This window comes from Cygnus atratus, chromosome 23, assembly GCF_013377495.2.
Source record: "Cygnus atratus isolate AKBS03 ecotype Queensland, Australia chromosome 23, CAtr_DNAZoo_HiC_assembly, whole genome shotgun sequence".
NCBI lineage: Eukaryota > Metazoa > Chordata > Aves > Anseriformes > Anatidae > Cygnus > Cygnus atratus.
In genome coordinates this window covers 2,102,531-2,129,194 of record NC_066384.1, presented here as the reverse complement: position 1 = coordinate 2,129,194, position 26,664 = coordinate 2,102,531, and the positions used below count along the sequence as shown (strand labels likewise).

At 48.8% G+C, this 26,664-nt stretch overlaps 3 protein-coding genes across 6 annotated transcripts; all 3 read left to right on the top strand.

The window, feature by feature from the left end:
• Positions 1 to 2,587: 2,587 nt before the first annotated feature.
• SFPQ (splicing factor proline and glutamine rich) lies at positions 2,588 to 17,345 on the top strand. Of its 3 annotated transcripts, XR_007709117.1 has the most exons (12): positions 2,588 to 3,347; positions 3,595 to 3,783; positions 3,880 to 4,181; positions 4,298 to 4,393; positions 5,575 to 5,771; positions 6,064 to 6,148; positions 6,413 to 6,530; positions 6,752 to 6,800; positions 6,880 to 7,001; positions 15,962 to 16,006; positions 16,277 to 16,351; positions 17,269 to 17,345. XR_007709117.1 is itself a non-coding variant. In XM_050715213.1 (11 exons), exons 1-10 carry the CDS (start codon positions 2,691 to 2,693, stop codon positions 15,980 to 15,982), a joined length of 1,836 nt encoding a protein of 611 aa, XP_050571170.1. In that variant the 5' UTR covers positions 2,588 to 2,690; the 3' UTR covers positions 15,983 to 16,006; positions 16,277 to 17,345. The 3 variants fall into 3 exon arrangements, 2 of the variants coding, with proteins under 2 accessions (XP_050571170.1, XP_035417962.1); XM_050715213.1 differs by having other exon boundaries at positions 16,277 to 17,345; XM_035562069.2 differs by lacking the exons at positions 15,962 to 16,006; positions 16,277 to 16,351; positions 17,269 to 17,345 and adding an exon at positions 9,627 to 10,518 and having other exon boundaries at positions 2,589 to 3,347.
• A 4,031-nt stretch (positions 17,346 to 21,376) lies between these two features.
• Positions 21,377 to 22,509, top strand: TMEM35B (transmembrane protein 35B). Of its 2 annotated transcripts, none has more exons than XM_035562177.2 (3): positions 21,377 to 21,510; positions 21,861 to 22,038; positions 22,112 to 22,509. In XM_035562177.2, exons 1-3 carry the CDS (start codon positions 21,403 to 21,405, stop codon positions 22,240 to 22,242), a joined length of 417 nt encoding a protein of 138 aa, XP_035418070.1. In that variant the 5' UTR covers positions 21,377 to 21,402; the 3' UTR covers positions 22,243 to 22,509. The 2 variants fall into 2 exon arrangements, with proteins under 2 accessions (XP_035418070.1, XP_035418069.1); XM_035562176.2 differs by having other exon boundaries at positions 21,858 to 22,038.
• Positions 22,510 to 24,581: 2,072 nt separating this feature from the next.
• LOC118255662 (platelet-activating factor receptor-like) lies at positions 24,582 to 25,586 on the top strand. The gene has a single exon (XM_035562010.1). It carries the CDS (start codon positions 24,582 to 24,584, stop codon positions 25,584 to 25,586), a length of 1,005 nt encoding a protein of 334 aa, XP_035417903.1.
• Positions 25,587 to 26,664: the final 1,078 nt, after the last annotated feature.

Here is a 26,664-nt window from a genome sequence, read left to right as displayed (position 1 = left end):
TGGGTGTCTCACTGCTGTGATCTCTCTGTCTGCTCCTGTCTTTTGCTTCATGATTTTTTTTCTTAAATTGCTGAGCATCGATGTCCAGTTCAGTGATACTACTTGAATTTTTGCAAACAGCCACTAAACTTTCCTCCTAGATCAAAAAATGCCCAGGGAATACCCAGGAAATGCAGACACAGCACCTCCTCACAACATTTAATCGCTTCTTTTGGTGGTGTACATTACTGCGACTCGTGCAATTTTAGTATTTGTAGATAGGGAAACAGAACCTCATGGGGTAATTATTCTTACTTAGCAGGTTGGACACATGCAGCTCTTCCCTCCTGCAATTAATAATATAGAGATAGATAAGATTTCTTCGTGTCAGTTTTTTGTTTATGTTTATAGGAGGAGGAAATGGTTTAGGGAAAAATTATCTAAATGAACCACCTGCTGAGATCCATGCATTTCTTACCTGGAGATTACCCTTCGCTTGATGGCAACTGAGACATTCCTAAGCTCAGACCTCTGTGTCAGCCTCATTCCTTCCTTCAAATATTTCTTTCAAAGCCTGCCACAGGTCTTTATCTCTCCTCAGCTGCAGACCACTGAAGTTGTCCTGATGAGTTTCCAGTCTCAGGCACAATGTTTATTTGGAGTGGGACATGCTGTGGAGAGCATCCTTGGTGTTTGTTTTTGTATTAGAACAGCAAGCTGCCTAGTGTGAATATTTACAAAATCAGGTGGTTGTTAGCAGAAGCCATTTTTATTTTAAGTCCTGGAACCTATATTGATGTTTGTTTGATTTCAGTGCCAGGGTAAATATTCACATTGCAGTTACAGTGTTACAAAAGCAGGTACTCATATCCTGGCCACTACTAGACACATGGAAGTTTAAAGCTACTTTGTAGACTTCAGATGAGTTGTCCTTATCTATGCAGGTCAAGGACTGGAATTATACTCACTATTTCTTTCAAAGGATGATAAAAGTGAATACCTCCCTAAAATATAGTTCACTTGTACTTAGGACACAACAAAGGTGAAAACAACTCTTTTATACTCAGTATTTTTGTTGCTTTCTGAACAGAAACAACCAAGTGTTGCAATGAGGCCGTGCCAGTTTTTGTGCAACAGGAGCCAGTCCCAAATTTCTTCTGCCAGCGCTTTAACCTCTGAGACACCTCGTGGTGGAAGCGTTTACTGCTCGTACTGCGGGGCTGACATCTCAGGGAGAATCCATTTTAGAACAGAACTTGGGGCTTTCTTTCTGCTGCAGTTGGAAGTGGCTAAAGTCATAAAGCTGGTGTAATACTGATTTGGGGAAAGGATGGATCTCTAGCAAATTTTTATTTTAAAACTTTAAAGCCACAGGGAAATTCATTTTGTTTGAAGCAATGAAGTTTGCCTTTGCCCAGGGCTTCACAAATATTTTTGAGATAGCTTGATAATATTTTATCACAGCAATGCAACAGTTACAGTTTCTGTCCACATAAGGCAAGCATGTGGCTTTCACTTGGGCTTCGCATAAAGTTTGTTTATTGTGATCCGAAACTGAGCGTGAAACATCAGTGGGGAGCCTGGGAGCCTCGATGGAGGAAAACCTTCATTGAAAATGTCACGTTGTTCTAACATTAGCACACTAAATGCGTCTCCAGTGCAACACCACTGAAACCAGTGATGCTAAATACATGGAAAGTACTTTTGGCCTGTTTTCTGTATTAGAATGTGTAATTTTGTCACCATAACTGCTACAAGTTTTTACAGCATCTTTGTTTTTCTACTCAGAAATCACAGACGCGTATACCACTGAAAGAAGTGGTTTACATTGTTGTAAAATTGGGGGAATCGACATCCACTTTCTTATCAGCGAAGGTGATAAGCACAGAGCCGTGTCCTTTGTTTGCAAGGTGCTTGCAAATTGCAATGGCTTTAATCAGTTGAAATATCCATTTCTGCTACTTCCCTGTTAGGTTTTTCAAACAAAATTGGGTGAAAGCACTCGCAGCCGCGACCTCCTGACAGGAGTTGTGCAACACCGCCAGCCTCGAACGAGCAAATAGAAACTCGTATGGCAAATGTGCTCTCAAAGTAGGAGGGAAAGGCGCCAGCTGTGCTGAAAGGAGCCAAAATCATTTTGAAAAGAGAGCTGAGACCCAGATTTTATTTTATTTTAATTATTTTTTCTCTCAGCTAAAGCCCGCGGCTGCTGTGACACGAACACCTCAAGGCCCCGTTCCCCTGCTGTGGGGCTGCTGAGGCGACGCCGGGACCCCCGGGGTTGCCCGGGCCCCGTAGCCCCGGCGGCTTCGCGCCCGACTGACTCCGTGGGCAGCCAATCAGGAGCCGTTCTTCCGCCGTAAGCTCGCCTCCCGCCGCTCAAACTGCCCAATCAGCACGCGGCAGGTTAACGGATCATCCTGTCCCCATGTCGGCGGTCAAATGAACCAATCGGCTGAGGGCAGGCTCTTTACCAATAAGATCAAAGAGTTAGGGGAAGAGGGGCACGCGATTGGCCACTCGGCCTATCGGTCTTCACCGCCGCGGCGGGCGATTGGCTATCGGGGGCTAGGGGGCGGTTTCCGGGGGCGGGGAAGGTATATTAGAGGCGGACAAAGGCGGCGGCGAGGCCGTTTAGCTCGCCGCCATTTTGCGCAGCGGGCTCCGAGGAGCAGCAGCCGGGGCGCCTCTCCTCCTCTTCCACCACCACCATGTCGCGGGATCGGTTCCGTAGCCGTGGCGGCGGCGGTGGTGGCTTCCACCGGCGAGGCGGCGGCGGTGGCCGCGGCGGCCCCAACCACGATTTCCGCTCCCCGCCGCCCGGCATGGGGATGGGCCAGAACCGCGGGCCTATGGGGGGCGGCCCGCAGGGCCCGGGCGGCCCGCCGGGCGGCGGCCCGAAGCCCGAACCGCCGAAGCCGCCCGCGTCAACCTCGGCTCCGCCGCCTTCGTCTTCTTCGTCCGCCTCTACCACGGCGGGACCCGCCGGCAGCCAACCCGGACCTGGGGCGCCTCCGCCGGCCGCTCTGCCCGCGGGGCAGCCGCCGCAGCAGCAGGCGCAGGGCTCCGCGCCCGCCTCAGCTCCCCCCGGTCCCGGCGGCCAGCCTCAGCCGCAGCCCAAGCCGAGCCCCAGCCCCACGCCGGCCGGAGGCCCTAAGAAAGGCCAAGGACAGTCGCCCGGCGGCGGGCCCAAGGGGCCGGGCGGGCCCCAGCAGGGGCCGGGCGGGCCGCATAAAGGCGGGCCGGGCCACCGCGGCGGGCCGGGCGGAGAGCCGCGGGGCCGCGGGCAGCAGCACCAGGGACAGCAGAGCCTCTCGTCGCAGCAGGGCCCGGCCGGAGGCGGCGGAGGCGAGAAGCTTTCGGACGAGGTGAGTCATGGCGCCCTCCCCCCTCCCCGAGCCACAAGATGGCGGCGGCCGCCATGGGGGCCCCGCGCGCCGCGGCCGCCATTTTGAGGGGAGGAGCGCGGGGCCGGGGGGCGCCGGGCCGAGGGGCGAGACCTCCTGAGGGGATTCGGGGGAGCCGCGGGGCCGTATCGGCCTGCCCCCCCCCGGTTGGGGAGCTGCGGGGACGCGGTCACGCAGGGATGGCTCGAACCGCTTTGCTTCTTCGTAGGGTTTTAAAGCAAATCTCTCGCTTCTGAGGCGGCCCGGGGAGAAGACCTATACTCAGCGCTGCCGTTTGTTTGTGGGGAATTTGCCTGCTGATATAACGGATGAAGACTTTAAGAGGTTGTTTGCCAAGTATGGGGAGCCAGGAGAGGTTTTTATCAACAAAGGGAAAGGCTTTGGATTCATTAAACTGGTAGGCTTTCATACTGTATGTCCACCTCCTTAAAATTCTCCCGAAATAGTAATTTGTAACATGATTTTCTAAAACCGGGTCTTAAACTTCCCTCAGGAATCCAGAGCTCTTGCAGAAATCGCGAAGGCAGAATTGGACGATACCCCTATGAGGGGTCGACAGCTTCGTGTTCGGTTTGCCACACATGCTGCTGCTCTTTCAGTGCGTAATCTGTCACCTTATGTCTCCAACGAGTTACTCGAGGAAGCGTTTTCCCAGTTTGGTCCAGTGGAAAGAGCTGTTGTGATTGTAGATGATCGAGGTAGATCAACAGGAAAAGGCATTGTTGAATTTGCATCAAAGCCAGCTGCTCGAAAGGCATTTGAACGGTGTACTGAAGGAGTGTTTTTGTTGACAACGTAAGTGTTTTGCTCCCTAGGATTTTTAGTTTTAAGCTGCATAGAGTTGTCAGTTGCTTCTAGCTTTTCGGAGTGGAGATTGCTATGGGAATGTAAAATGTGTATTTTGTATTCAGCACTCCTAGGCCAGTTATTGTGGAACCACTGGAACAACTGGATGATGAAGATGGTCTTCCAGAAAAGCTTGCTCAGAAGAATCCAATGTATCAAAAGTAGGCACTATCTTTTGTTATAAATGGTATATAGATAAAAAAGTGTGATCCCAGACTCTGAAAGAGTTAGCAGTTTTTCAAATCTGGCTTTGAATATCCCAGAGAAACAGGGCATAAATATCAGCCTTTTAACATATTTTTTAGTAAGTGTACCTGCACAGCTCTTAAATTAGGCTTCAGTTGTTTGCTCATACTGTTGTTGAAAGTTACCATCTTATTTAAGGCACATAGCATGTTGATGTGAAAGGGAACAATAAATTGTTTATTACTTAAAGAAAACTAAAATTTTGTTTCCTAACTAATAAAGTTCCCCATGGATTTGCCTTATGAGGTTGACTACTGCACAAGAAAAATGCAGTGGTAGATGAGTCTTTCCTTTAGTAATGTTAGGTTAAGACTTCTGTAGTAAGCCTATTTATTATAGAAATGTGTTTTTCAGATCACCAAAGGGAGTGGAGAGGGAAGATCTTGTGGGTCTTGAAACAAGTGTGTTCAAAATGGCTTGTTAGGTTCAAAAGCTATAAGCAGCTTAGCAACAATGTCTTTTGAAAACAATGCAGATCAGTGTTTTTCCTGGAATCTTAAAGTACTTTAAATTGCTAATGCATGAAAAGTTCTTAAATTTCTCTAGTGTTGTTGCATTAATTACTGAGTTTTTAACTCTAGTTACTTTGTACGACAGAATGAGATGTCAGGTGTTTTGAGGACTAGTTAAGTTAAAATAAATATTACAGTTCTTCTTTAACCAGTAAGTTGGTACTGAAAACTTCATCTTTCCATATCCAGGTGTTCTGAACAGCTGTTTAGGCAAAGGTGTCTTGTCTTTGAGGATTTTGCAGCTGGCAGTTACCAGCAGTGTTTTGAGGAGGGAGTTAAGAACAGGATAAACAAGCAGTAGAACTGGAAGCAGAGAGATTTGCTTGGATGTGATATAGTGCAGGAGTCTCCTCATTTGCGTTTGGTAGTCTGTGGACTAAGTGCTGTTCTTTAAATCCATAAGACCCTGTACTGTTTTCATCGTTCTGTCAAAACAAGCTTTATATTACATCATCGAGGTAGTATTTTGATGTTTTGTTTTTTTTTGATGTTCCCTAGTTCTTTGGCTGTTCTGCCTGTGGTCTTTTTATTGACCTTCAGTTTCCAGGCTTATGCAGCCTGACTGAGTATCTTCCTTTCTCCAGGGAAAGAGAGACTCCTCCCCGTTTTGCTCAGCCTGGCAGTTTTGAATTTGAATATTCCCAGAGGTGGAAATCTTTAGATGAAATGGAAAAACAGCAGAGAGAACAAGTGGCAAAAAACATGAAAGATGCCAAGGACAAACTTGAAAGTGAGATGGAAGATGCTTATCATGAGCATCAGGCAAACCTCTTGCGTCAAGGTAATTGGCTCTGAGTTCTGTCTCTAAATGCTTTTTGCTCTGAATGCCGGCTTAAATGTATGACTGACTGTTTAATGGTTTTTTGAATAAATTCATGCTTCCTGTTGTGAACCTGAGGTTGATAGTTTCAGTCTTAGAGAATTGTGGTTTCTCAGTTTTAAATTAAATGAAGTATAGCTAAAAATAGGGTTATAAATATTGTCTGCTGTAGTATAAATGAGGTTGATCTAATTGAAATGTGAATTTAAGTCTGAGTTTGTAGAACAGCTGCTGACAAACTTGGTTTCTGCAGATCTTATGAGGCGTCAGGAGGAACTGAGACGTATGGAAGAACTCCATAATCAAGAAATGCAGAAACGCAAGGAAATCCAGCTGAGGTTGGTCTGGCTTTTACAGGATTTTTCAGTTGTACGTCTGCTTCTTTTAAACTAAATGTGAAAACTTTTATTTTGTCAAGAACCTCCATTGAGACTTCAGTTTGCATATGAGAAATTGAACTGCAGTGTAAGTTTTTTTCTCAAGTATTTAAGCATCATATGGTATCTCTTCTGCTGAAGTGTTGAATTGCTCATACATGTGATGTTGATGAGATGTTGAAAGTGTTACTCCTGTAGTTTAATGGTCTGCTTTGGGATGATCAGGCAGGAGGAGGAGCGTCGCAGGCGAGAAGAAGAAATGATGATACGTCAGCGAGAGATGGAAGAACAGATGAGAAGACAGAGGGAAGAGAATTATAGTAGAATGGGTTACATGGATCCAGTAAGTGAAAACATGGTATTTTCTGGATATGTTACTATGCTTGGGGATTTCTGGAATTCTTTGGATGTTTTTGAGATTGATGCGTTTTGCTTCCTTTAGGTTAGATGATGTGATGTCTTAGTGTAAGTGAAATGATAGTTGTGGGCTGTATGTGTGCTTTATCTCCTGAAAGGTACAGATTTCAGTAAGATTCTGTGCTAAAAGTTGTTTCTTCTACGCAGAGGGAGAGAGACATGAGAATGGGTGGTGCCACCACAATGAACATGGGAGGTAAAGAATTTTTAAGTAATTGCTTTATGTGGTTACCTTAGAAAGTGCCAGAATATGATTATATGTTTCTCTTTCTTAGATCCTTATGCTTCTGCAGCCCAGAAATTTCCACCTCTCGGAGGTGGTGGCGGCATAGGTTATGAAGCTAATCCGGGAGTTGGCCAAGCAGCCATGAGTGGTTCTATGATGGGAAGTGACATGGTAATGTATCCTGTGGTGGCTTTAGTTTAGCACAAGGGAAATGTTGCAGTTGGGAATTGAGTTCTGTGCTCGGATGGTTGTGCAAATATCACTGTTAACTGCTGACTTTCTTATCAGGTGTTTAACATGGAAGACTAGTTTGGCAGTATATAGTACTAGTTTAGTTAACCATTATGGTAGCTTACACAGTTGGAAGTTGTTCGTAAGTGAATTCAAATGTGCTGTTAAGCATATTTGCAATTAACTCTGACTTTATTGGACTTCAGAAATTCTGCATCATAGTTAGGCTTGGAAGGATTCTTACAAGTTCCAAATAATCTGACAATTTTCAGAGTTAAAATAACATACTAGCTGTTCAGTAATTTGACATTGCGTATGGACAAGTGAGATCTTTGTTCTCCTTTCCAAAGTTTAATGCTGTGTTTCTTTTGGCCCTTCCAAGCCTAGTTAGAATTGATGCATGTTGGTATGGATATGCTGTTAATTCAAAAATCTGTGCTCATGTTTCTTTAAGCAGCAGATTAACTTAAGTAATGGTGAACAGCATATCACTTACTCTGTATGCTGAAGTTTGCCATAGAAAAGCAGAAATGCTGTTTTTTTAGGTTTTAGGCATGTTCCAGTGATCCTTGACTGTAGCCATTTTTGTGGTTCCTGGCTCACACAGGAATGATAGCCTGTTCTTGTTGTTTTCTTTGTTGAGTGTGACTATAGGTAGAGTTCATTAAAGCTACTGCATATCTCATGTTCTGAGGTATGTTTCCAAATGACTATTTTTGGCACACTACACGTGTGAATGGGCTTTGAGCCTGCTTGGTGTTATCACACTGAAGCAATACCGATATAGATTAAAGAAATGCTTAATGAGTATAATGGAAATCTATGTTGGTTTAGGTGGTGATGCTAGTGTGCTTTCACCCTCCTCGTAAAGGGTGTACTGTGTTGCACAAGCTGAAGTAAATGATTTTTTGGGTGGGCTTAGGCCTCTGGCTTATCTTGGTGAGCTACCATAGTAGCTTGTCAAATATCTTCTGTTTTTATGGGAACCGTGTCTTTGGAATCATAACTTTGCAGAGCCTCATCGATTCAGTAGACAGTGCTGGTGGCCTTAATGTACCTATAATCTACTGATATATTTAGGCAGTTCCTAAGTTCGCAATGAACAGTTAGGCAGTCCGTGGTAAATGCTGTGCATATTTTTCTCCTCCTGAAATTCCTGGTACAGGTGCATGCTGAACTTGGGGAATACTTGAAAACATGATATGGTCAAAATGTGTGACAGTAAGATGGTTTAACTGCCTTGAGTTTCTTAGGATGGGGATCTCTGCCACACAGTGCTGTCACAGTTACTGGGCTGCTATCTTTATAAACAGAATTGGAGGTAGGCTTAAGCTGCTGTGATTTAGGCAGAAAGACCCCAGGTAGTATTTCTGAAATACCTTTCTTGGAAGGATTGAAACAAACTTTCAGAAGTCAAGAACTTGAAGTAAAAGTTTTCGGTTGCAGGTACCTTTTGTAACAAGCAACCTACCATTGTTCTGTTACTCGGTAGTGGAAAACTTGCTTGAAATGAAGTTTAAAGCTATCTTTGACTTTATAATTTGTCAGTTCTGTAGATTGAATGCTGATCACACCTGCTGATATACAGTATCTGAATGAAGTACATGCAACTTAGAGCTACTGGCAAAAATACCTGAAGCCTCTGCTTTATTGCAGGGCAGTTTAGCTTTTACATCTTGGTGTGAAGGCTTTCAACACTGAAGTTGTGAATTTTCCAAGAGTGAATGTGGTGAAGGTGGGCTGGGAGGGGTACATTGACTGGATGCACAGAACCCTTTGTGCATAAGCTCTAACCTGAAACACTGAATAAATTGTAGCTCTCTGAACACATTTTGCATATACAGCAGCAGTTCTGGAGTACGTGGGATTTAATAAAAGCAAGTCTCTTGATGGAGCAGTTGCGTTGGTTAGGTAAATCACTGGTCATGAGCTTTTTCACATTTTTTTCTTCTTGTAATCCAGTAGTGCTCACTATCAGTTTTGATCACTGCCTAAGGCCTCTGCAGCTTAGTCAGCAGACCGTAGTCTTAACCCCATCTTGAAAAGCACATGGTCTCTATTGCAGCACATGCCATTAACTGGTGAGTAGGCATTCTGTTTACAATGACATTTTATGAATGTCAGCTTGTACTTCAGTGAACTGAAGATACTCTCTCTGGCTAGGCTTATTGGAAATGACAGTGATGTAATCTAAGCTTTTACTGCACTAAAGGTGAGAAGTTTGCAAGCTATTTGCATTAACTTGGTTGAAAATTGCTAGAGCTCATTTGGAAAAGTTGTTAATTCACATCTGCACTAATGCTTACATTTCTAGCACTACAGGGAGGATCTGTTCTTTGTAACAGATGTATGAGAATGCATCAAGTGGGAACATACCTCAAGGCATGTATTACAATAAACTAATTTTTAAATTACCCTTTTTTCCTTTCTATGTTCCCGGTACCTGTGGATCGGCTCAATGGTGATTGTATCGACGAACCTTGACTACGGAACCTTCTAAAAATATATACTTAACACACATGGACATCAACTACATATAATGAACTGTTAATTCTGTTCCAATAGCGTCCTGAACGCTTTGGGCAGGGAGGTGCGGGGCCTGTGGGTGGCCAGGGTCCTAGAGGAATGGGGCCTGGAACGCCAACAGGATATGGTAGAGGGAGAGAAGAATATGAAGGCCCAAACAAAAAGCCCCGATTTTAGATGTGACCTGTAGTTTCATTCCAGTTTGTTTTGTCTGTCTTGTTTAGACACCAACTTTTTAATTCTTGCATTTTAGTAAGAAAGCTACGTTTTTATGGATGTTAGAAACTTACTGACCTAATATTTGTAAGTGGTCTGTTTGGGCGAGTACAATTTAATTATGTAATGCAGTGTTTCAAAGCAAATTTAGCTGTTTTTTTGATGTATAACGTCCCTAACTTGATGGCAGTGTACCTTGTGCCACTGAATTCCCAAAGTGTACCAACTTTTTTTTACTGTGCTTCAAATAAATAGAAAACTAAATGTAGTAACTTTTCTTGCCATTCATGGTTAAATTAAGAGGCTAAATACCACACCTTCAGCAGTAACCCAAGAGTCTTGCCACAGAGGTCAAACTAGACCAGGGTGTGGAACTGTAGTGAAGAGTTGAGATCTCTTCCCATAATGCCTCTAGCTTAAGATTGGGTCAAACAGTAGCTTAATTTTCCGGTAGGTGCAGATTTTTTTAAACATTAATTGTGCTGCAATAAGGAAGCAAATGGAAATCTTGCAGGTGCTGTAAGATAATGGTCGTGAAAGCTACACTGCAAGTAATGCAGTATGTAACGAATTTCATATGTTAGCTATGGATAATGGGTGGTGGGATGATAGCACTTACCACCTTGGCAGTTACTGCTTGGAATTTTTAAGTCTTTAAGCAGAAGACTTAGCAATGGTTATTTTAAAATAAATCTGTAGAAAGACTTGTATTGACTGACTTCCTATCTTACGGATTATTATTGAGATACTTATATGCTCTTAAGGTGTTTGAGATTCCAGGATCTGGCCTTGCTCCGTATTGTATATCTACCTGAAATTGCTTGGCAAAAAGACCAGAAGTGCTACTTGAGTGATGAGGGGAGAACCTGCTAATTCATACTTGTAACTTGCTTGTGTCCTCATGCTAATTGAGTGGACTAATTTGCCTAGTTCAGAATTCAATTGTATTATGGGGCCTACAGGAACTAGTCTTAAGTCTTGTAGCTGGTGGGTAAATCCTAAATGCCTGTATATAAAATACAGAGAAACGAGCATTCTTGCACGATGGTTATTGCTATTATTGATGTGTGGAGGTAATGCATCAAAAGTAGTATCTAAATCTGGAGCTAACAGTTAATACTGCACAGTACAAATAAACTCCCTTCAAGGCTGTTTTGTAGGTCTGATGAATTCATTAGCTTGCTGTTAACTTCGTTAAGCCCCAGAAGAATTTCAAAGCATTCTGGACTCATAAGGTAGTTGCTTTGCTTATTATGACATTGTACCAGTTAAGCTGGGAACGTGACTTCCCAGCATAAAATGCCTTGTGTTAATGCAGGATACATCAACCTGCTTGGCACAAAGTAGGTAAACTTAGTTTGGCTGTACCTTCATGCCACTCCCCAACTACCGAGCATTCTGTGAGTAGCTTTAATCTTACAAAGATCTTTCCGCTCCTTGTGCGAAGCATTGGCTAATTCTAAATTCTATGCTAAATTTTCTCTGTGGTTAAAAGTTGTCAGATCGCAGTATCTTAGAGTGCGGATGTTCGCTCTTGAAGTACTCACTGTAAGTGCTGTTACTCCTCAAACGAAAAAGTAGCAGGTTGTGAAATGCTGATAACAGGTAACACTGACTTTGGAATATTCAGTGCACTAAATAGTGACTCAGCTGGTTTGGTGAATGCTTCTTATTTTCCCAGAAAAGTGTGGAGGTTGATAAAAATGCTAAGACAATGAATTGCTATTCAGGAAATTCCGAATTGGCAGTTCCTAAACTGCAGACCAGGTATTTGGGAGTACTGGTATTGGATACTTAGCCCAAAAATCAGCAGTCCCACTGCAATTTGCTTTAAGTAGTCCTAAATAATGCATATGTTTTCTGCAGGGTGTTCATGGGACACCCACAAAAAGTGAAGGTGTCTGAGATGGGGAATTCTGAACGTAAACATTAAATTAATTTTTTCAGTTTATTTTTCAGATTACATGTCATTCTTTATTAAAGAGATGCTGGTGCATATCCTAAAGTATGTTCCCTTGTAGCTCTGTAACTGTGAAGAGTGAAGGATGCTGATGTCCTTGTACCTTACAGAGGTTCTCTCTTGGTACCCCTGTTTTGTATGTAAGCTACTGTTGCTAGGTACTAAAAATCGATGAGTTGCAAAACCATGACCAGTAAATATATAGAAGAATCGGCAGTTTTCAAAACATCTGAAAGTTTGGTTAAATGTAGCTTTGTTGTAGCTGCATAAGCAGAATTTCTAAAACTCTAAAGTTCTGCTTTGAGTTGCATGTATTCAACAGGCATACAATTAAATAGCCAACTCGATTTCAAGACCTTTTAAAGGTGGTGTCTTAAAAGCTGGCAGACATGTCAATTTTAAAATCTGATAAAGTTACTAAATGTGGGAGGTGAGATGGTTATGTTCCTTTGATCTGTTCCTATGAGGTTTTGGACTTTTTTTCATAAAATCAGATTGATGTAATTGAATCTTTAAAACAATTCAGGAAAGTGCTTGGTTGGTCAGACCTGTTTTTGGATGGTCTGGCTCACAACACCTTTTTGTACTGGACTTGGAGGACATTGGCTGTTGCAATTTAGCTTGCTTTAACAAAATTGAGCCCATTTTGACACTTAGATATCTAAAAACTGCAGCATGTAGAAACTGGTATCGTTATTCATATCATCACGCTTTCTCAGAAATGAATACAGAATAATCTTATCTTCTGGTGTAGACACATTACACTAATCATTTATACAGCTGATGAGAAACTGAAACTGCTTTTGAGATTTTGTGGTATTTTTGTGGTAGAAAAATTCTTGGCTTCTCCTTGGCAACCATTTACTGTGGCAGCAAGTTTTTGCTGGAGTTTTTGAGACTGCAATTTACACTTAAAACTAGTGGCCTGCTACATAACTGCACTTAGCCAGCATTTCTGCAGTTCATAACTGTGAGGAACGTAGTACCACAAATGGCAATGGACATTAGGACCCGGATGTAGTATTCCTGCTTGCTCCAAGATTCTCATTGCCGACTGCGTACAGGTAGGTAACAAGCAATATAATATAACTTGGTGACTTTCTATGTAATCTTATACTGTGGGTATTCTGACATCACACTTCTGACTGTGGAATTACAGTGCAGCACTCTTCATACCTGTATGCTAAGCTTGCATCAAAGCTGCGTGGTTTTCGGTGTTGAGCTTTGTCTTGTTCAGAGTCAATAAGCAACTTACTGTGGTTCTTAGATAAGTATTTTCAGACCCGATTCCTTTGTACATACGACTCGGCTTGTGTGAATTTTTCTCAGTTACGATGTAACGAAGATGTTCTTAGGCAAGCTTTGTGGGGAAGAGGGAATGTGACCTTACACTCAGTTAACTAGTCAACTAGGTGCTGTCAGTGCCTAGAAAAGCATCGTTTAAACTTTCTGTAGTGACAAAGCAGCCCATCTGCAGTGCATCCCTTTTGTAGAGTCTTGGCTCGGTAGGAAATGTATTAGTAATCACTGCTCTAGCCCTCTGTGAACTGATAGTCAAAGCTCACTAATACGGCCAGCTTTAAGACTGATTGGGAATATTTCTCAGGACATACAAATGAGTGCTTGAACGAATATCCCTGTAAAAAGTTTGGTAGAGCTTATTGGAAATTTCAGTTGTCTTTATTTTAATTAATCCTTGATTGACAAGCATATCACATTTCTCTGCCTTTAATTGCTAGTGGTGAGATTCTGTATTTCTGCCTCTTAGTCATCTTGGTAGTGTAATGCGCAATTTTATTTTTCATCAGTCTCGAGGATGTAATTCTAAACTCTTCATTGCTAAAAATGCTGAATGTAGTGTTTCAGGATAAACATGCTTATGTTTCCAGACATCCAGACATGCTGATCTGCAGCTCTTTTGCATTAGTTCTTGAACCTGAATTTCAAGGTCCCTCGTTTCAGCACATGATCCAGCCTCTTGTCTGATCAGTTTATTTCAGAGGTGTTGTAATGTGTTTTTCCCCCTTGTTCTGCAAAGGTCTGCTTTGCAATACTTGTTCCTGGTATTTTGGACCGTTCTGTGTTACCTTCCAGAAAAGACTCTTGCTGGTGAACAGGTGATCTGCCGGACAGCCTTGCCCTCTGCTGTAGTTAGCTTTTCAATGTTCCATTGGAAGCAGCTGCACCTTAAAGTTAAGATCATAATATCAGGTCTTTGGTTACACCACAGTGAGTGTAGCTGAACTCTAGCTAGTCAAGCAGTGACACCACTTGTCACATTCAGTTCGGCTTTTTGGTGATGGCTTACTCTTAATCTGTGACTAGAATTCAGTAGCGAAACTGCTGACAGTACGCATACTGTCAGGTAGCAAACCTGAACTGCTAATCCTTAAACCAGTGCTCAGATCTAACTAGTATTTCCAGTGTGCTCTGGATACTTGACCTGTAGGAATGTCGTGGAGGGGTTATTGGCACATCTGCTTTGTTCTACATACTTAAACTAGTAGGATTTTGACACTCGTGGAGCAAGCAATCTGTGACTGAACCATGGGTCTCATACTAGCTCTGACTGTCTGCAGTAATGAAACCTGGTGTGGTAGATAACTTAAAAGCCAGTCTGTAACAAGTGGGTACCAAGAAATGACATTAAAGTGCTTGCATTGTGTTTCATCTTGAATTTACACCTGTGTGTGAAATACACTTTTTCTCAAAAAAGCTTATCTAAAGCTTATCTGAAGCTCAGAAGTGTGGTGTCAGAATACATATGCGTACCTGTTAGGCCCTCAGATCCAGAATCTGGTGCTGTCAGGAGAGAGCACAGCATAGTGTGTATGGGGGCTTTACTGTAACATTAAGCATACAAAGTGTTGATTTGCTTGCAGTTTTCCCCATAGCTAAACACTGAGGCCTGTGAGTAGTTTTAGGACTTCAGCAGTAATGGGGTTGCATGTCTCTGTTAATCATTGCCAGCTGCAGTGACATGATCAGGAAGGCCAGTGTTTTGTTCCATTCTCTTAAATAAGGCTAAGCATGTTGGAAAGGATGCATAAAAAGTTACGCTGTTCTGGGTAAATACTTGGCTTCTTCCACTACTAGCAAGTTTGGAATCTGCTAATTAGCTTCAGATTTTTCTCTCCATGCCAGTTAGTGGGGCTCTTAAATAGCTGCTTACTGGAAAAGGAAAAAATAAAAAGGGAGGATTGGCCTTCTCCCACTTCTGTCATTGCTGCTAGATAATGATTGACATGTTAGGACTTGGCTGTGCAATCCCGCAGTGGTCTGTGAATACCCCATCTCTATAAATGTTGCTTTTGAACACCAGTACTGAAGAGCTAACTGGGGAGGGTTGGGAGGAGTGTGCCTATAAGCGAATCTGGAGTGTTAAAAGGATGCACAAAGATATAGTATCCCTTATGCATGGTGTTTGTTGCTATGGCATAGAAAACAAAATGTGCATACTACTGCTCCTGAGGGCCATGATAAAACCCAGGTGGTGGGTTTGAGACTAAACTTGAACTTGTCCCTACCTGGTCAAATCACATTGTGGCCATAGTGTGATTTGCCTCCCAACTAGAGGTGTGCACAGAATGTTGTACTACTACATTCCCTAGTTGCTAACTATTGCAGTTTGCCCTCAACTTAGCTATAGTAAAAGGGGTGGGTCTTTAGAAGGGAAGAATCTCTTGCTTAGAATAAAAGCAGTCAACTGACAGTGCTAATCAATAGTGTCTTCCTTTGGCTTTTGAAGCACTTCTAGGACTATTGAACTGAGGGCTGCTAGGAATTAGGGACATTGCACTCCTTCACGAAGCAGAAGGAAGAGAGGGCATTGCACAGGAAACAAACTAGGTTAAAATAGTTGAAGTAGCTTGATAAAATTAATGCCTTCACATAAGGGATAGTATACCTCTGGCTGCAATCAAACTTCATTGTACTCAGACTGGTGATTTACGGTTTGTGCTCAGACAAGGTGCAGTTCTTCAGGCAACTACATGCATATTCTTTCACCTCTTTACAAATGTTTAGGCTAGTCTGTTTCTGCCCCTTATTCTTCCACTTAATATTTTGGAATAATTTGTAAATTCCCCCTCATAACTAATCAGTCCACATATCTTAAAACTTCGCTTTTAAGTTAGTTTTGAAATGGTCATAACTTGCTGTGTGTATTATAATAATAACTTCAATTGTTATCCTTTAGGTGAAGATGCAAGCTGAGTGAAACTGGAGTGCTCATCCATTGGAAGTAAGCATAACTTTGTCTTGTTCTGTATGGGTGAAATAATAAAGGCCTTTGGACACTTGATGTTCAGTCACAAAGTAACTTTGAATTAGTGAATATGTGAAATGTATAAGGTAGAACTTAGTACCCTGCTCTCAAGGTGTGGGGTTTAGTACCTGGACTCCATTTGGGCTTGGTATCTTGAGAGCAGTGGTTAAAAACACCTTTCTAGATGTGGGTTTGTACAAAATATTTAAAAATCATTGTAAATAAAACTTGTGAATATTTTTCTAGTTCAGGAGCTGAGCATGAGCACATCCAGCACGATGTCCAGTGATATGTGAATGGACCAAGAAAACAAGCGAACAAGTAAGTAGATGCTGTCCTTAGGTTACTGATCTGTTAGAGCAGTGCATCACTCTGTGATGTCAGGTAGTTCCTGCCTGGAATTTGCCTCTTATTAATCTCAATTTTATATAAAAATTATGAATCTTTCTTTTGTAGAGCCAAGATCTAACCATTGTTTGAGGCTTTTCAGCCCTGCAGCATCAAATAAACTGTCATCTGAACACTGTAGGTGGTCAACAAGAAATAAGCATTTTTAAGTTAAGGCTCAAATGGAAGGAGTGTGAATAGGATGGAGTGATAGGTCAACAAGGAAACAGGAATAAAGCAGCTACTTACATGTTAATCTAGCTAAAAGTTGTTATAAGTGCTACTTATCTGAAATAGTTAATGAACATTGAACTTTCAAAATTACCTGCAAGATAGGTTAGTGCATACAAGAACGCAAGCCAATAGCTGTTTAGGGAAATAAACTAACTTGCAGAGCTGGAATTAATGAAATTTTCCCTCTAATTTGTTACTTAAACTACAAGGGGGAGCTTCAGATATTTTAAATCTTGTGTGAGGAGCAACGTGCAAAAGTACCTTAACACATGAGTGAGGGGTAAGTAATGCTTAGCTATGCCACAGCTGAACCTGTAAGATGTGAAACCAGCGAGATTCAATTGGTGAACTCCTATTGAATCCTGTGCAACTTGTCACTGCTGCCCTTGTTTCTGGGGTAGTAAAACAAAGCCACTTGATCTTTAGAGGTAGATGAAAACATGAATGCTATTCATTTTATCTCGAGTCTGATGTAAGAACTTATGATCCTAGAGAGTATTTATTTGATAGGTGCATGACCTTTTCTGTGTGATGCACTGATTCCCTTTCCATGTCATTGTGTGTGATTTCTGGTGTAATTTTAAAGTTCTTGCTAACTCTGTGTTTTTCACTTGCAGAAGTCATCCAAATGCAGTGAAGAGGAGCCAGGAACATACTGATTTTTACAAATAAAATATTTAAATTTTCTTAATGACTTCTGTTTTATTCTGAAGTGTATTCAGTAAGTTGTTGAGCATAATGTGGTATGGATGCATTTGAGAAACACTGCCACAAATAAGGCTGTAGAAGGTGATGCAGAATGTGCTTGGAGCAGTGGAGTAAGGATGGATTTGGGTCATTGGATCCTGTTCTACACTGAGAAGCATAGGAAGCAACCACACTTAACTAATAACAAATATATAATACAATATTTTTTCTTCTGCTGGGGATATGCTGTGGACTTATTCTTGTAGCTGGACTGTTTCAGTTTGGGGGTCAGATGTATTCCTGACCAGTGTGTAGCCATGTGTGCTTTTGCTAAAATGACTGACATAGGCTTTTTTTATAAACTACTTTTACCCCTAAAGCACTTTAGGAGGTTTTGGAAGTTTCACCCACTATATCCCCCATCTCCAGAGTTCTGTGTACTGCTCTATATAATAGGTTTCTGAACATTTACATGTGCTTGATTGGTTTGTAATAGTTTACTCAGTGATGACTGTAGTAATTAAGCCTGAGCTGCCAGTGTTGGAATTCCTTGAAAGCCAGAGAAGTGCTGTTTTTAGCACTTGAAGCACAGATTTCCAGGGTTCAAATTGCTTTACTGCTTGAAGACAGCTGTAAAGCCACTCTGCGCACATGCATAATTCCTGCTGTCATTTATTAAATATAATCCATTGTTTAAATATCAAGTAGTTTTTGCTAATGTGTTTAAAATAGGCGAACAGTAGGCTCTGTTAATACAGTTGCATTATAACAAAGTTACCCCCTACAGCACACGAAGTCACAAACATTTGGCTAGGAACTGTTGCGAGATTACCATGATCAAAATTAATTGTACTGAATGTGGCAGGGCTGTGTGCAGCACTTAAGCTGTGTCTGGGTGTTCACTGATGAAGTATTAGTGTCTGGCTGGGAACAAGTTCACCTGTGCTTCAAATGCCAGTCAGGAATGGATTCTGGTTTGTCTTAAATACAGTTTGCTTGCATCCAACTGAGGAGATTTCATTACTTAATGATGTTGGTTGCTACTGCATCATTTCTGACTCAGAATATTGTTTTGTAGCAGTGTGTGTAGATGAGTAGCCCTGGTGCCCACCTCTACTCATCAGGCATTCAGAGTTGGTTAGATGAGCAGCTGCTGGACTGTCAGCTGTGTGGCTCCATGCCAGTCATGAGTGTGTCTCAAGGCATGGTTAGAGGGAAAGAAATCGAGCTGCAGGCAGCTGCAAGCTGCTGTGAGTGGGTGAGCAGCAGCAGGGGGTGCCTTGGTATTTCACTGTGCCTGAGTTTTACAGCACAGAGGGTGGATGCTGCGTTAAAAGCTTTTATCTGCTGTTTTTCCCTTTTTCATGCAATCAGGTACTGGATAGTCTGAGAGAATTCATTCATTGATTTGCCATCTTCATGCTATTGTCCGGATTTTGAAGAGGCTTCTTAGAGAAGAGGTTCTGTGGTTCCTCAATAGCCATGCAGCAGCTGCTGGCAGGTGTGATGGAAAAGGTGCTGCATTACATGCTGTTAACAAGCTGACAGGTTCAATCTTAATTAGGTTCTGTTGCAGGATTCATTAAGTACTGCACACAGTTCAAAGATTAAGTTATTCGCCTGTTAATTCAGACCTTAGTTTTGACTGAGGAGGAGCCTTGAGGGAAGGAATTGAAGAGCTGTGTGGTCAGTTACCTGTAGAAATGACGCGCTGTGGTGTGTGCAGTGCTGAAGCTGCTGCAGAGGCTGAGCAGCCCTCTGACCTTGTGCTGGGAAGGATCAAGCACTGCAATGCTCTTGGGAACAGTGCTTTGAGGATGGACTTGGAAAGCAGGAGCCCCCTGCATTCTGTGCCTTTAGGAGGTGTCTCGCTGGTGAGGGAAGTGCTGCCTCAAAGCAGTGGAGGCCCGTAGTGGCAGGAACGTGGGTGGGTTTCACTGTCTTGTCTCCACAGCTACTGCAGCCATATGCAGCCTTTTTTTCCTCAAATTCTGTTATTTTCCAGTAACTTGTCCTGGTTTAGTTCCCTCTGTTGCAGCAGCTTCTTATGTGAAACTTTAAGCCTAAAAGTGGTACCAGCACTCTAAATGAACTTCACCTCCTACAACTCCTTTTATAAGCAAACCGTGTTCTGCTTTTTGTATTGAAATTGCGCATGTTTTGGTGAATTGCAGAAAGCCCTTGCTTTTTTCATCAGTGTGTAGGCCATTGTATCATCACCTGATAGATGACTAGCATAGAGCATTTTTTTTTTCCCTTAACATCTGGGCAGCATGCCAGCAGGTTATTGTTTGCTGGCTGGTGAAGCTGATTACCTGGTTCTACTGCATGTTTCATTAGTCTAAGTAGCTCCTGTAATAAACATCAGAGGCTGAGAGCTGGTATGCATGGCACGGATGGTGGTGGAGCCCTGTCACAGCCACTGTATTTATCTACTTTGCAATTCAGCCCCAGATACCTCGGAGCGGCACCGGGGCTGCGATTCCTGGGGATACAAGGGGGGGAATGAAGCTTGTGTGTGTGTGAGTACCCCAGGGGTCAAGTGTGGGGCTGGTTTAGAGCTGGGATGGACAGAAAGCATGGCATTGTCCTGCTGAATTTATGAAACAAATGAGTGAACCTGTGGCAGATCACTGTATTCCAGCCTTACGTGGTGGGGGGACAGTTTTTGCCATGCAGAAGGACGTTTTATTACGGACAAATGATGAATGACTCATAGGAGGAGCTTGGGCTCATAAATCTAAAGATAGCAGAGTCCCAGCTGGGGCTGGAGGGTCTGGGGAAAGAGGGAACTATATTTTGTCTGCAGATGTTTCCCGTTGGGGTAGGATTGCACCAAGGCAGGACGAGTTATTTATTCCTCTCCCTCCTGCACAGAGAGAGCTGGGTGAGCGGCAGCCGGCTCTGAGTCACTTGCTGCTGTGACGTGCATCAGAGGGCTCCTGGGGCACCGGCTGCTCCTGGTCTGCGAGCCAACCCTGGCTCTTCCACCGCTGCTGGGTGCAGGACGGGTGGCCCTGGGGGCACCGACTGCTCCAGGTCTGTGAGCCAGGCCTGGCTCTTCCAGCACCCCTGGGTGTAGGACGGGTGTCCCCGCAGGCAGGGGCCGTGCCCACCAGCACGACGCAGCTGTGGTGCCACCCTGCCCTGTCCTATGGCTGCTGTGACCCCCCCCCCGCCCCAGAGCCGGACCATGATGTGGGTGCCCCGTGCTTGGTGCTGGCTGCCTGGGGAAGGCAAATGTGCGGGTCCGGGAGGGGAAGCAAACAGATGATGCAACGGTGCTGCGCTTTTGCACAGAAACTACAGCTAGCTCTGGCCTGTGTCTGAGCGGGCTCTGCTCTGCCTCGGGGGCGGGTGAGACCTTGCTGTCGCAGGAAAAGAGCAAATTCTCCTGAAGCTAACAGAAAATGGTTTCTTCAGGAGCTGCCTCGCTGCGCTCCTCTCCCCCCGCGCACTAACAATGGGCCTGGAGAAATGATGAGGGCTTCGTGCAGCAACAACACAACCCCGCACACCATGTGCTATGGCCCTCAGCACCTCAATCCATTATTCAGTCAGGGTCTGGGCTCTTTTATTTTTCTCTTTTTCCCCCCAAGAGGCTCTCCTAGACAATAGGGCTGCCTGCTCGTGCTCCAGCAGCGCAGGGCGCAGCTCCGCACCGACATCTGCTGCACCCCAAGGGAGCCGAGCGAGAGCGTGGGGTCAGGGCAGGCGATGCCCCCTGCCATCTCGCTGCTTCCCCTCACCGACTTTTAACACGTTTGGTTTACGGGCTTTGAAAATTAAATAATTTGTGGTTTACCACAACGGCACCGCGCAGCAGCATGGCCCCGGGGTACGGGGGGGGGGGGGACTCTGCCGGGGGTGGGGGGGGGCTGCGGGGCTGGGCCCCCCACAACCCCTAGCCCTGTTCCGGGCCCCCCACAACCCCCAGCCCTGCTCCGGTCGCTGCGCGGAGCCGAGCCCCGGGGTCGAGGCCGTGAGGCGGCTCCCGGGGCCGGGCCGGGCCGGGCCGGGCCGAGCCGCGCCGCCCCCGTCGCCGTCCCCGCCCCGTGCCCGCCATGGCGGCGGTGTTCGCCGCCCTGCGCGTCCTCCTCGGGCTCTTCTTCCTCCTGGCCGGCGCCGTGAAGCTCACGGACCGGCTCTCAGCCGACGTGCACCGGCACATGGTGAGGGGGAGCCGGCCCCCGGGGGTTGGGAGCTTTGGGGGCGGCCTGAGGGGGGCTTCGGAGCCATGGGGGGGGGGTTGGAACTCGAAGGGGGCTTAGGAGCCATAGCGGGGGCTTCACAGCCTGAGGGGGGCTTTGGAGCCTGAAAGGGGCTTCGTGGACAGCCTGAGGGGGGCTTCAGGACTCGAGGAGGGCTTTGGAGCTTGAGGGGGGCTTCAGAGTCCTAGGGGGGGTTTTGGAGTTTGTGGGGAGCTTCAGAGCCCTAGGGGGGCTTCAGAGTCTGAGGGGGGCTTTGGAGCCTGAGGGGGGCTTCAGAACTGGAGCTGGGCCCCGCTCGCCGTCCCCAGCAGGCGCAGTTCGTCCGCTTCGCCGAGGTCTTTCCCCTCAAGGACTTTGGCTTCGCCCCCGAGCCCGACCCATACCTGGCGGCTGTCGGCTGGGTGGAGGCGGTGGCCGGGCTGCTGCTGGCCGTCGGCCCCCAGCTGCTGCAGGAGATCAGCAACTTCGTGCTCAGCATCGTGATGATGGGTGAGAAACGGCGGGGCGGGGGGCTCGTGGCCCCCAGCACCCCCCTTGACGCCTCCTGCACCCCTTCTTCCAGGTGCCATCTACACGCTGCTGGTGCTGCGGGAGCCCCTGGCCATGTGTGCCCCCGCCACGCTCTGCCTCGGCCTCCTGCTGCTGCTCAACATCCGCGGCCACGGAGCCCCCGCCAAGCCCAAATTCGAGTGACCGGAGGAAGGAAGGACGGACGGACAGATGGATGGAGGGAGGCGAGACCCCTGTGGTGTTTTGGGGGGCTGCGAGGTAACGTGGCGCTGCTGGGTGGTGCGGCCCTGCTGCTAGCAGGGCGCTGCAGGATGGAAGCCATGGCTCCACCATGGCACCGCTGCAGCTCCAGTGCTGAACCAGCATGAGGTGGTCGGGTCCTCCCATGCCGGGCTGGCGCTGGCTCTCATGGGGGCTTTCATATTTTGGAATAAAGCTTCTGTTTTTTCATGTTTTGCCTCCACTGTCTGTTTCTGCCTCCCCCGGTGCTGAGCTGCAGGGGACACTGTGAGGCTGGGAGGTCCCTGAGTCCTGGGAGGGGAGGCTGGTGGGATCCCGGAGCAGCGCCTGGGGATGAGGACTGGGAAATATGTGGGCAGCACACTGGGGTAGAGAGCCAGCAACGAGAGCCTGTGTGGGGCAGGAGCCCTGCGGCTGTCTGGAGCCACCCTGGAATGTGCAAGGCCGCTTGCTGCGCACCCAGTGGGCTGAGAGCAGCCCCAAGGTCCCTCAAGCCCTGTGCCTGGACAGGCTCAGGCAGGTGCTTCTGGGGGTCTTGCTCCAGTGGGGCAGGGTCTGCAGGGACCCATCTGTTCTCCAGGACAGACTGAGTCCCCTGGGGATGGGCACTGTGTGGTGGCAGCTTGGCAGAAGCCCAGTATCACATCTGAACCCTGTGCATCTTCCGGCAAAGCAGCTGGGACAGATTTGGGGTGAGATGAGGCTCTCAGAGAGGTGCAGCACCCCCCAGTGCCACCACCAGGATCTGAGCCACTAACCAAGGGGACAGGGTCCCTGTCCCAAGGCAGCAGGGAGCGGTGAGCGTCCTCTTTGCAGGGCTGGGGGGGCCCTGGGGCTCTGCTCCTGCTGAATCCCCCTTTGAAGCAAACAAAAGCACAAGGAGGCAGATTCCTGCTTTGATCCCTTTCTGGTTGCCCTACTTCTCCCAGCTGCTGAGTGCAGAAACTTGACCTCCGCTGCTTTCATGTGGGGCCTGGGAAATGGCCCTGGAAAGGGGACGGGGGCACTGGGGGGGGCACAGACACCACCACCCCCGTGCCCCCAGCCAGCACTGGTGCGGGGGTCTTAGCATGGCTCCAGCGTGGCCGCCCCCATTACATACACACGCAGGTGCCTCCCTGCTCCAGCTGCCCTCCCGCACACTCTCACCCCCACATGGGCCCGGGGGGGGGGCTGGAATGAGGCGTCCCCTGCCTCCCCCAGCCCGCCCTGAGCATTTAAAGCTTCCAGCAGCCCAGCTCGGCCAGGCAGCGAGGAGCAGCCGGAGGGAACACGGGGTAAGCGAGCGCCTTGACGTGTCCGCAGCATGGTGCTGAGCCGGGGATGGGAGGGAGCGTGGGGTGACCCCCTGGTTATGGGGTGCAGCATGGGCAGATGCGTCCCTGTGCCAATGAGGGTGGAAAAAGGAAAGGGAAGAGGGGAGTGTTGAGGGAGCTGGGGGATCTTTAGGGGTCTGCACTGGCTCTGTGAAATAACTCAAGCTCACTGGGATGAGCCCTGCATGGCACCTGCTCAGCAGCCCGAGCCCGCCGTGCCTTGGCGCGGCGTTGGGTGCTGCGTGCACCGGATCTGGCCCTGCTGTGCTGGAAGACGCCTGCTCGGTGACTCAGAGCCGTCGGCAAGGTGTGGGCAGGCCGTGATGAGAGGTGAAATTGCTGCAGCCCTGGGCTACAGGAATTGCAACAGAGAGAGGTTTTCCCGTGTCCAGGACTGGGGAACAAGGGGGTACCTGCCCCATGCTGGTGCCCCCCTCCCCATCACCGTCATCTCTGTGCTCTGATGCACCCAGAGCCGCTGGGTGACTTTCCCCACAGGGATTTTGGGGCGCTGGGAGCAGGAAGAAGCGGGAGCTGCAGCAGCAGCAGGGCTGGAGGGGTTCGTGCAGCCCCCAGCAAGCTCACGGCTGTGAGGGCGGTGTTAGGCGGCGTTAAGCCCCGCAGCTGCGAGCTGGAGCCAGCTCAGCACCTCCGGGTGCCGCCGTCTGCGGCTCTGCCCCTGGGCCGTGGTGCAGCTGCGCCTGCCGGTCCCTGGGGAGCGCCGGGCTGGCGGAGCCCCCGGCTGCCTGGCGGCATGGGGACATGCGGCTGGGGGGGCTGGGATGGTTCTCGGAGCCCGTCAGCTCCCTCGGGGTGGGGAAGAGCTGATCGTGTTTGATAGCAACCCCACAAGGCAGCTCTGTGTCCGGTGCTGAGCAATTGTAGGCACCAGCTGGAGTTGTCCCACCCGGTCCAATGCCCCCGCCATGTGCTGCAGGTCCCTGACTGTCTTTGCAGGAGCCCGGGATGAATGGCTCAGCATCGGGGCTGCTGCCGGCGGAGCTCCCCGGCGAGTGCGTGCCCCGCGACCCGGTGCAGTTCGTGCTGGTGCCGGCCGTCTACTGCCTGGTGCTGTGCGTGGGGCTGCCGGGCAACCTGGTGGCCTTGCTGGTGTTCCTGCAGAGCGGCAAGGTGAGGAAGGCCATCCGCATCTACCTCATCAACCTCACGCTGGCCGACATCCTCTTCAACCTCACCCTGCCCCTCTGGATCCCCTACTACCTGGCCGGGGGGGACTGGCTGCTCTCGGAGGCCGCTTGCCGCCTGGCCGGGGCCGCCTACTACGTGGCCACCTACAGCGCCGTCACCTTCATGGCGCTCATCAGCTTCAACCGGTACTGCGCCGTGCGGGCTGCACGGCCGGTGCTGCCGCTGACCGGGCGCCGTGGGGCCGCGCTGGCCTGTGCCCTGGCTTGGCTACTGGGGCTGGGCTGTGCCGTGCCCACCCTGGCCGCCCGGCAAACCTTCCCGGCCCGCGCCGGGGCCACCACCTGCTTCGAGCAGCACGCGCGGCACCGAGCCTACGCCTACGCCATGGTGGGTTTCTTCGCCGCCGCCTTCCTGGTGGTGCTGGGCACCTACGCCTCCGTCGCCCGCTCGCTGTCGGCGCCCGCCGCCGCCTCGCCGGGCTCGCACCGGCAGCAGGCGCGCGCCATGGTGCTGGGGATGCTGCTGGTGTTCGCGGTGTGCGTGGCCCCCTACCACCTGACGCTGGCCCCCTGGGTGGGCAGCCGGCCCCCCGTGCCGCCCTGCGGGCCCCCCGCCGCCCTGGACGTGCTGCACGCGCTGAGCGTGGCCCTGCTCAGCCTCAACAGCTGCCTCGACCCCCTCGTCTACTGCTTCTGCATCCGGCGCTTCAGGGCCGACTTGGGCCGGACCCTGCGCAAAGCCGCCCGGTGCCTCCCGCTCTCCCCTCCGGCCCCCGACGTGCCCGTGCCCGGCGTCCGCGCATCCTCCTTCACCTCCTCATAGCGGTTGGGGGGGTGCTGGGGTCCTGCCCCCCTCCCGCTGCTGCGGTCCCAGAGGGTTGGGGTCCCCAGCAGGGCGATGGGCACGGCTGGGACCAGCTCCAGCAGCAGGGAGAGGCGAGGGGGGAGCTGTTGCCTTGCACGCCCCCACTCCGTCCACCCCCGCTCCGCTCTCGGCGCATCCCCACGCGCTCACGGCCCACGGTTTCCGCTCTCGCATGGATCCTGCACCCAGCGTTTGCACGCACCAGGAGGGCGCCTTCCCCGGCGAGGGTGGGGAGAGGCTGAGCTGCGGCGGGACAGGACGGGGGGTGACGTGCGGGGTCCTCCCGGGGGGCTCCATCCTGCAGGGATATGCATGAAGACACCGACGCTTTGAGCTGGGCTGCCTGGGGGGGCAGTTTGGGGCCCCATCCCGCGGTGTTCCCATCCTCACGCCCGCATCCTGCCTGCTCCCTGCCAGGATTAAAAATGAACGAGCCAACGGCTGCCGAGTCTCTTTGCCGGCGGGGCGCCGCGCTGCACGCCAAGCAGCACTGGCCGCTCCTGCAGACGGGACAGAGCCGGGCAGGGGGACCCCCCCGGCACCCCCATCCCCATGCACTCAGTTCCTGCACCGGGACCCACGGGGGGGCCCAGCAGCCCCCCGATCCCCCACTCCTGCTGGGTGCAGGCCTCCCGGGGTGCCGGTGCCCTGCCCGTGGGCAGCGCAGCCCCCAGCCCCGCTCACGCCGCCGCTGCCTCCCCGGAGAGCCCTCGTGCTCAGCGGGGGCGGCGGAGCCGGCGCAGGGCCGTGGGCGTCTGCAGGGGCGGAAGATGGTGTTTTCCCAGCCCTGTCTCATTCCTGCTGCTGCCTCAGCTCTGCTTCCCCGGCACGGTGCGAAGGTGAGCGGTGGGCGCTGCGCAGCCGGGTGGGATTCAGGGCGGCGAGGGGCAGGGGCTGGTGGTGGGGATGGGGGGGACACGGGGGCTTCAGGTGCGCCCCTCCTGGGGGTGTCACCCCCCCAGCACAGGGCTCTCAGTGTGCTCAGTGCTTTGGAAGGAAAGGGGAGGCATCAGGCAGGGGCAAAGGGGCTGGGGGG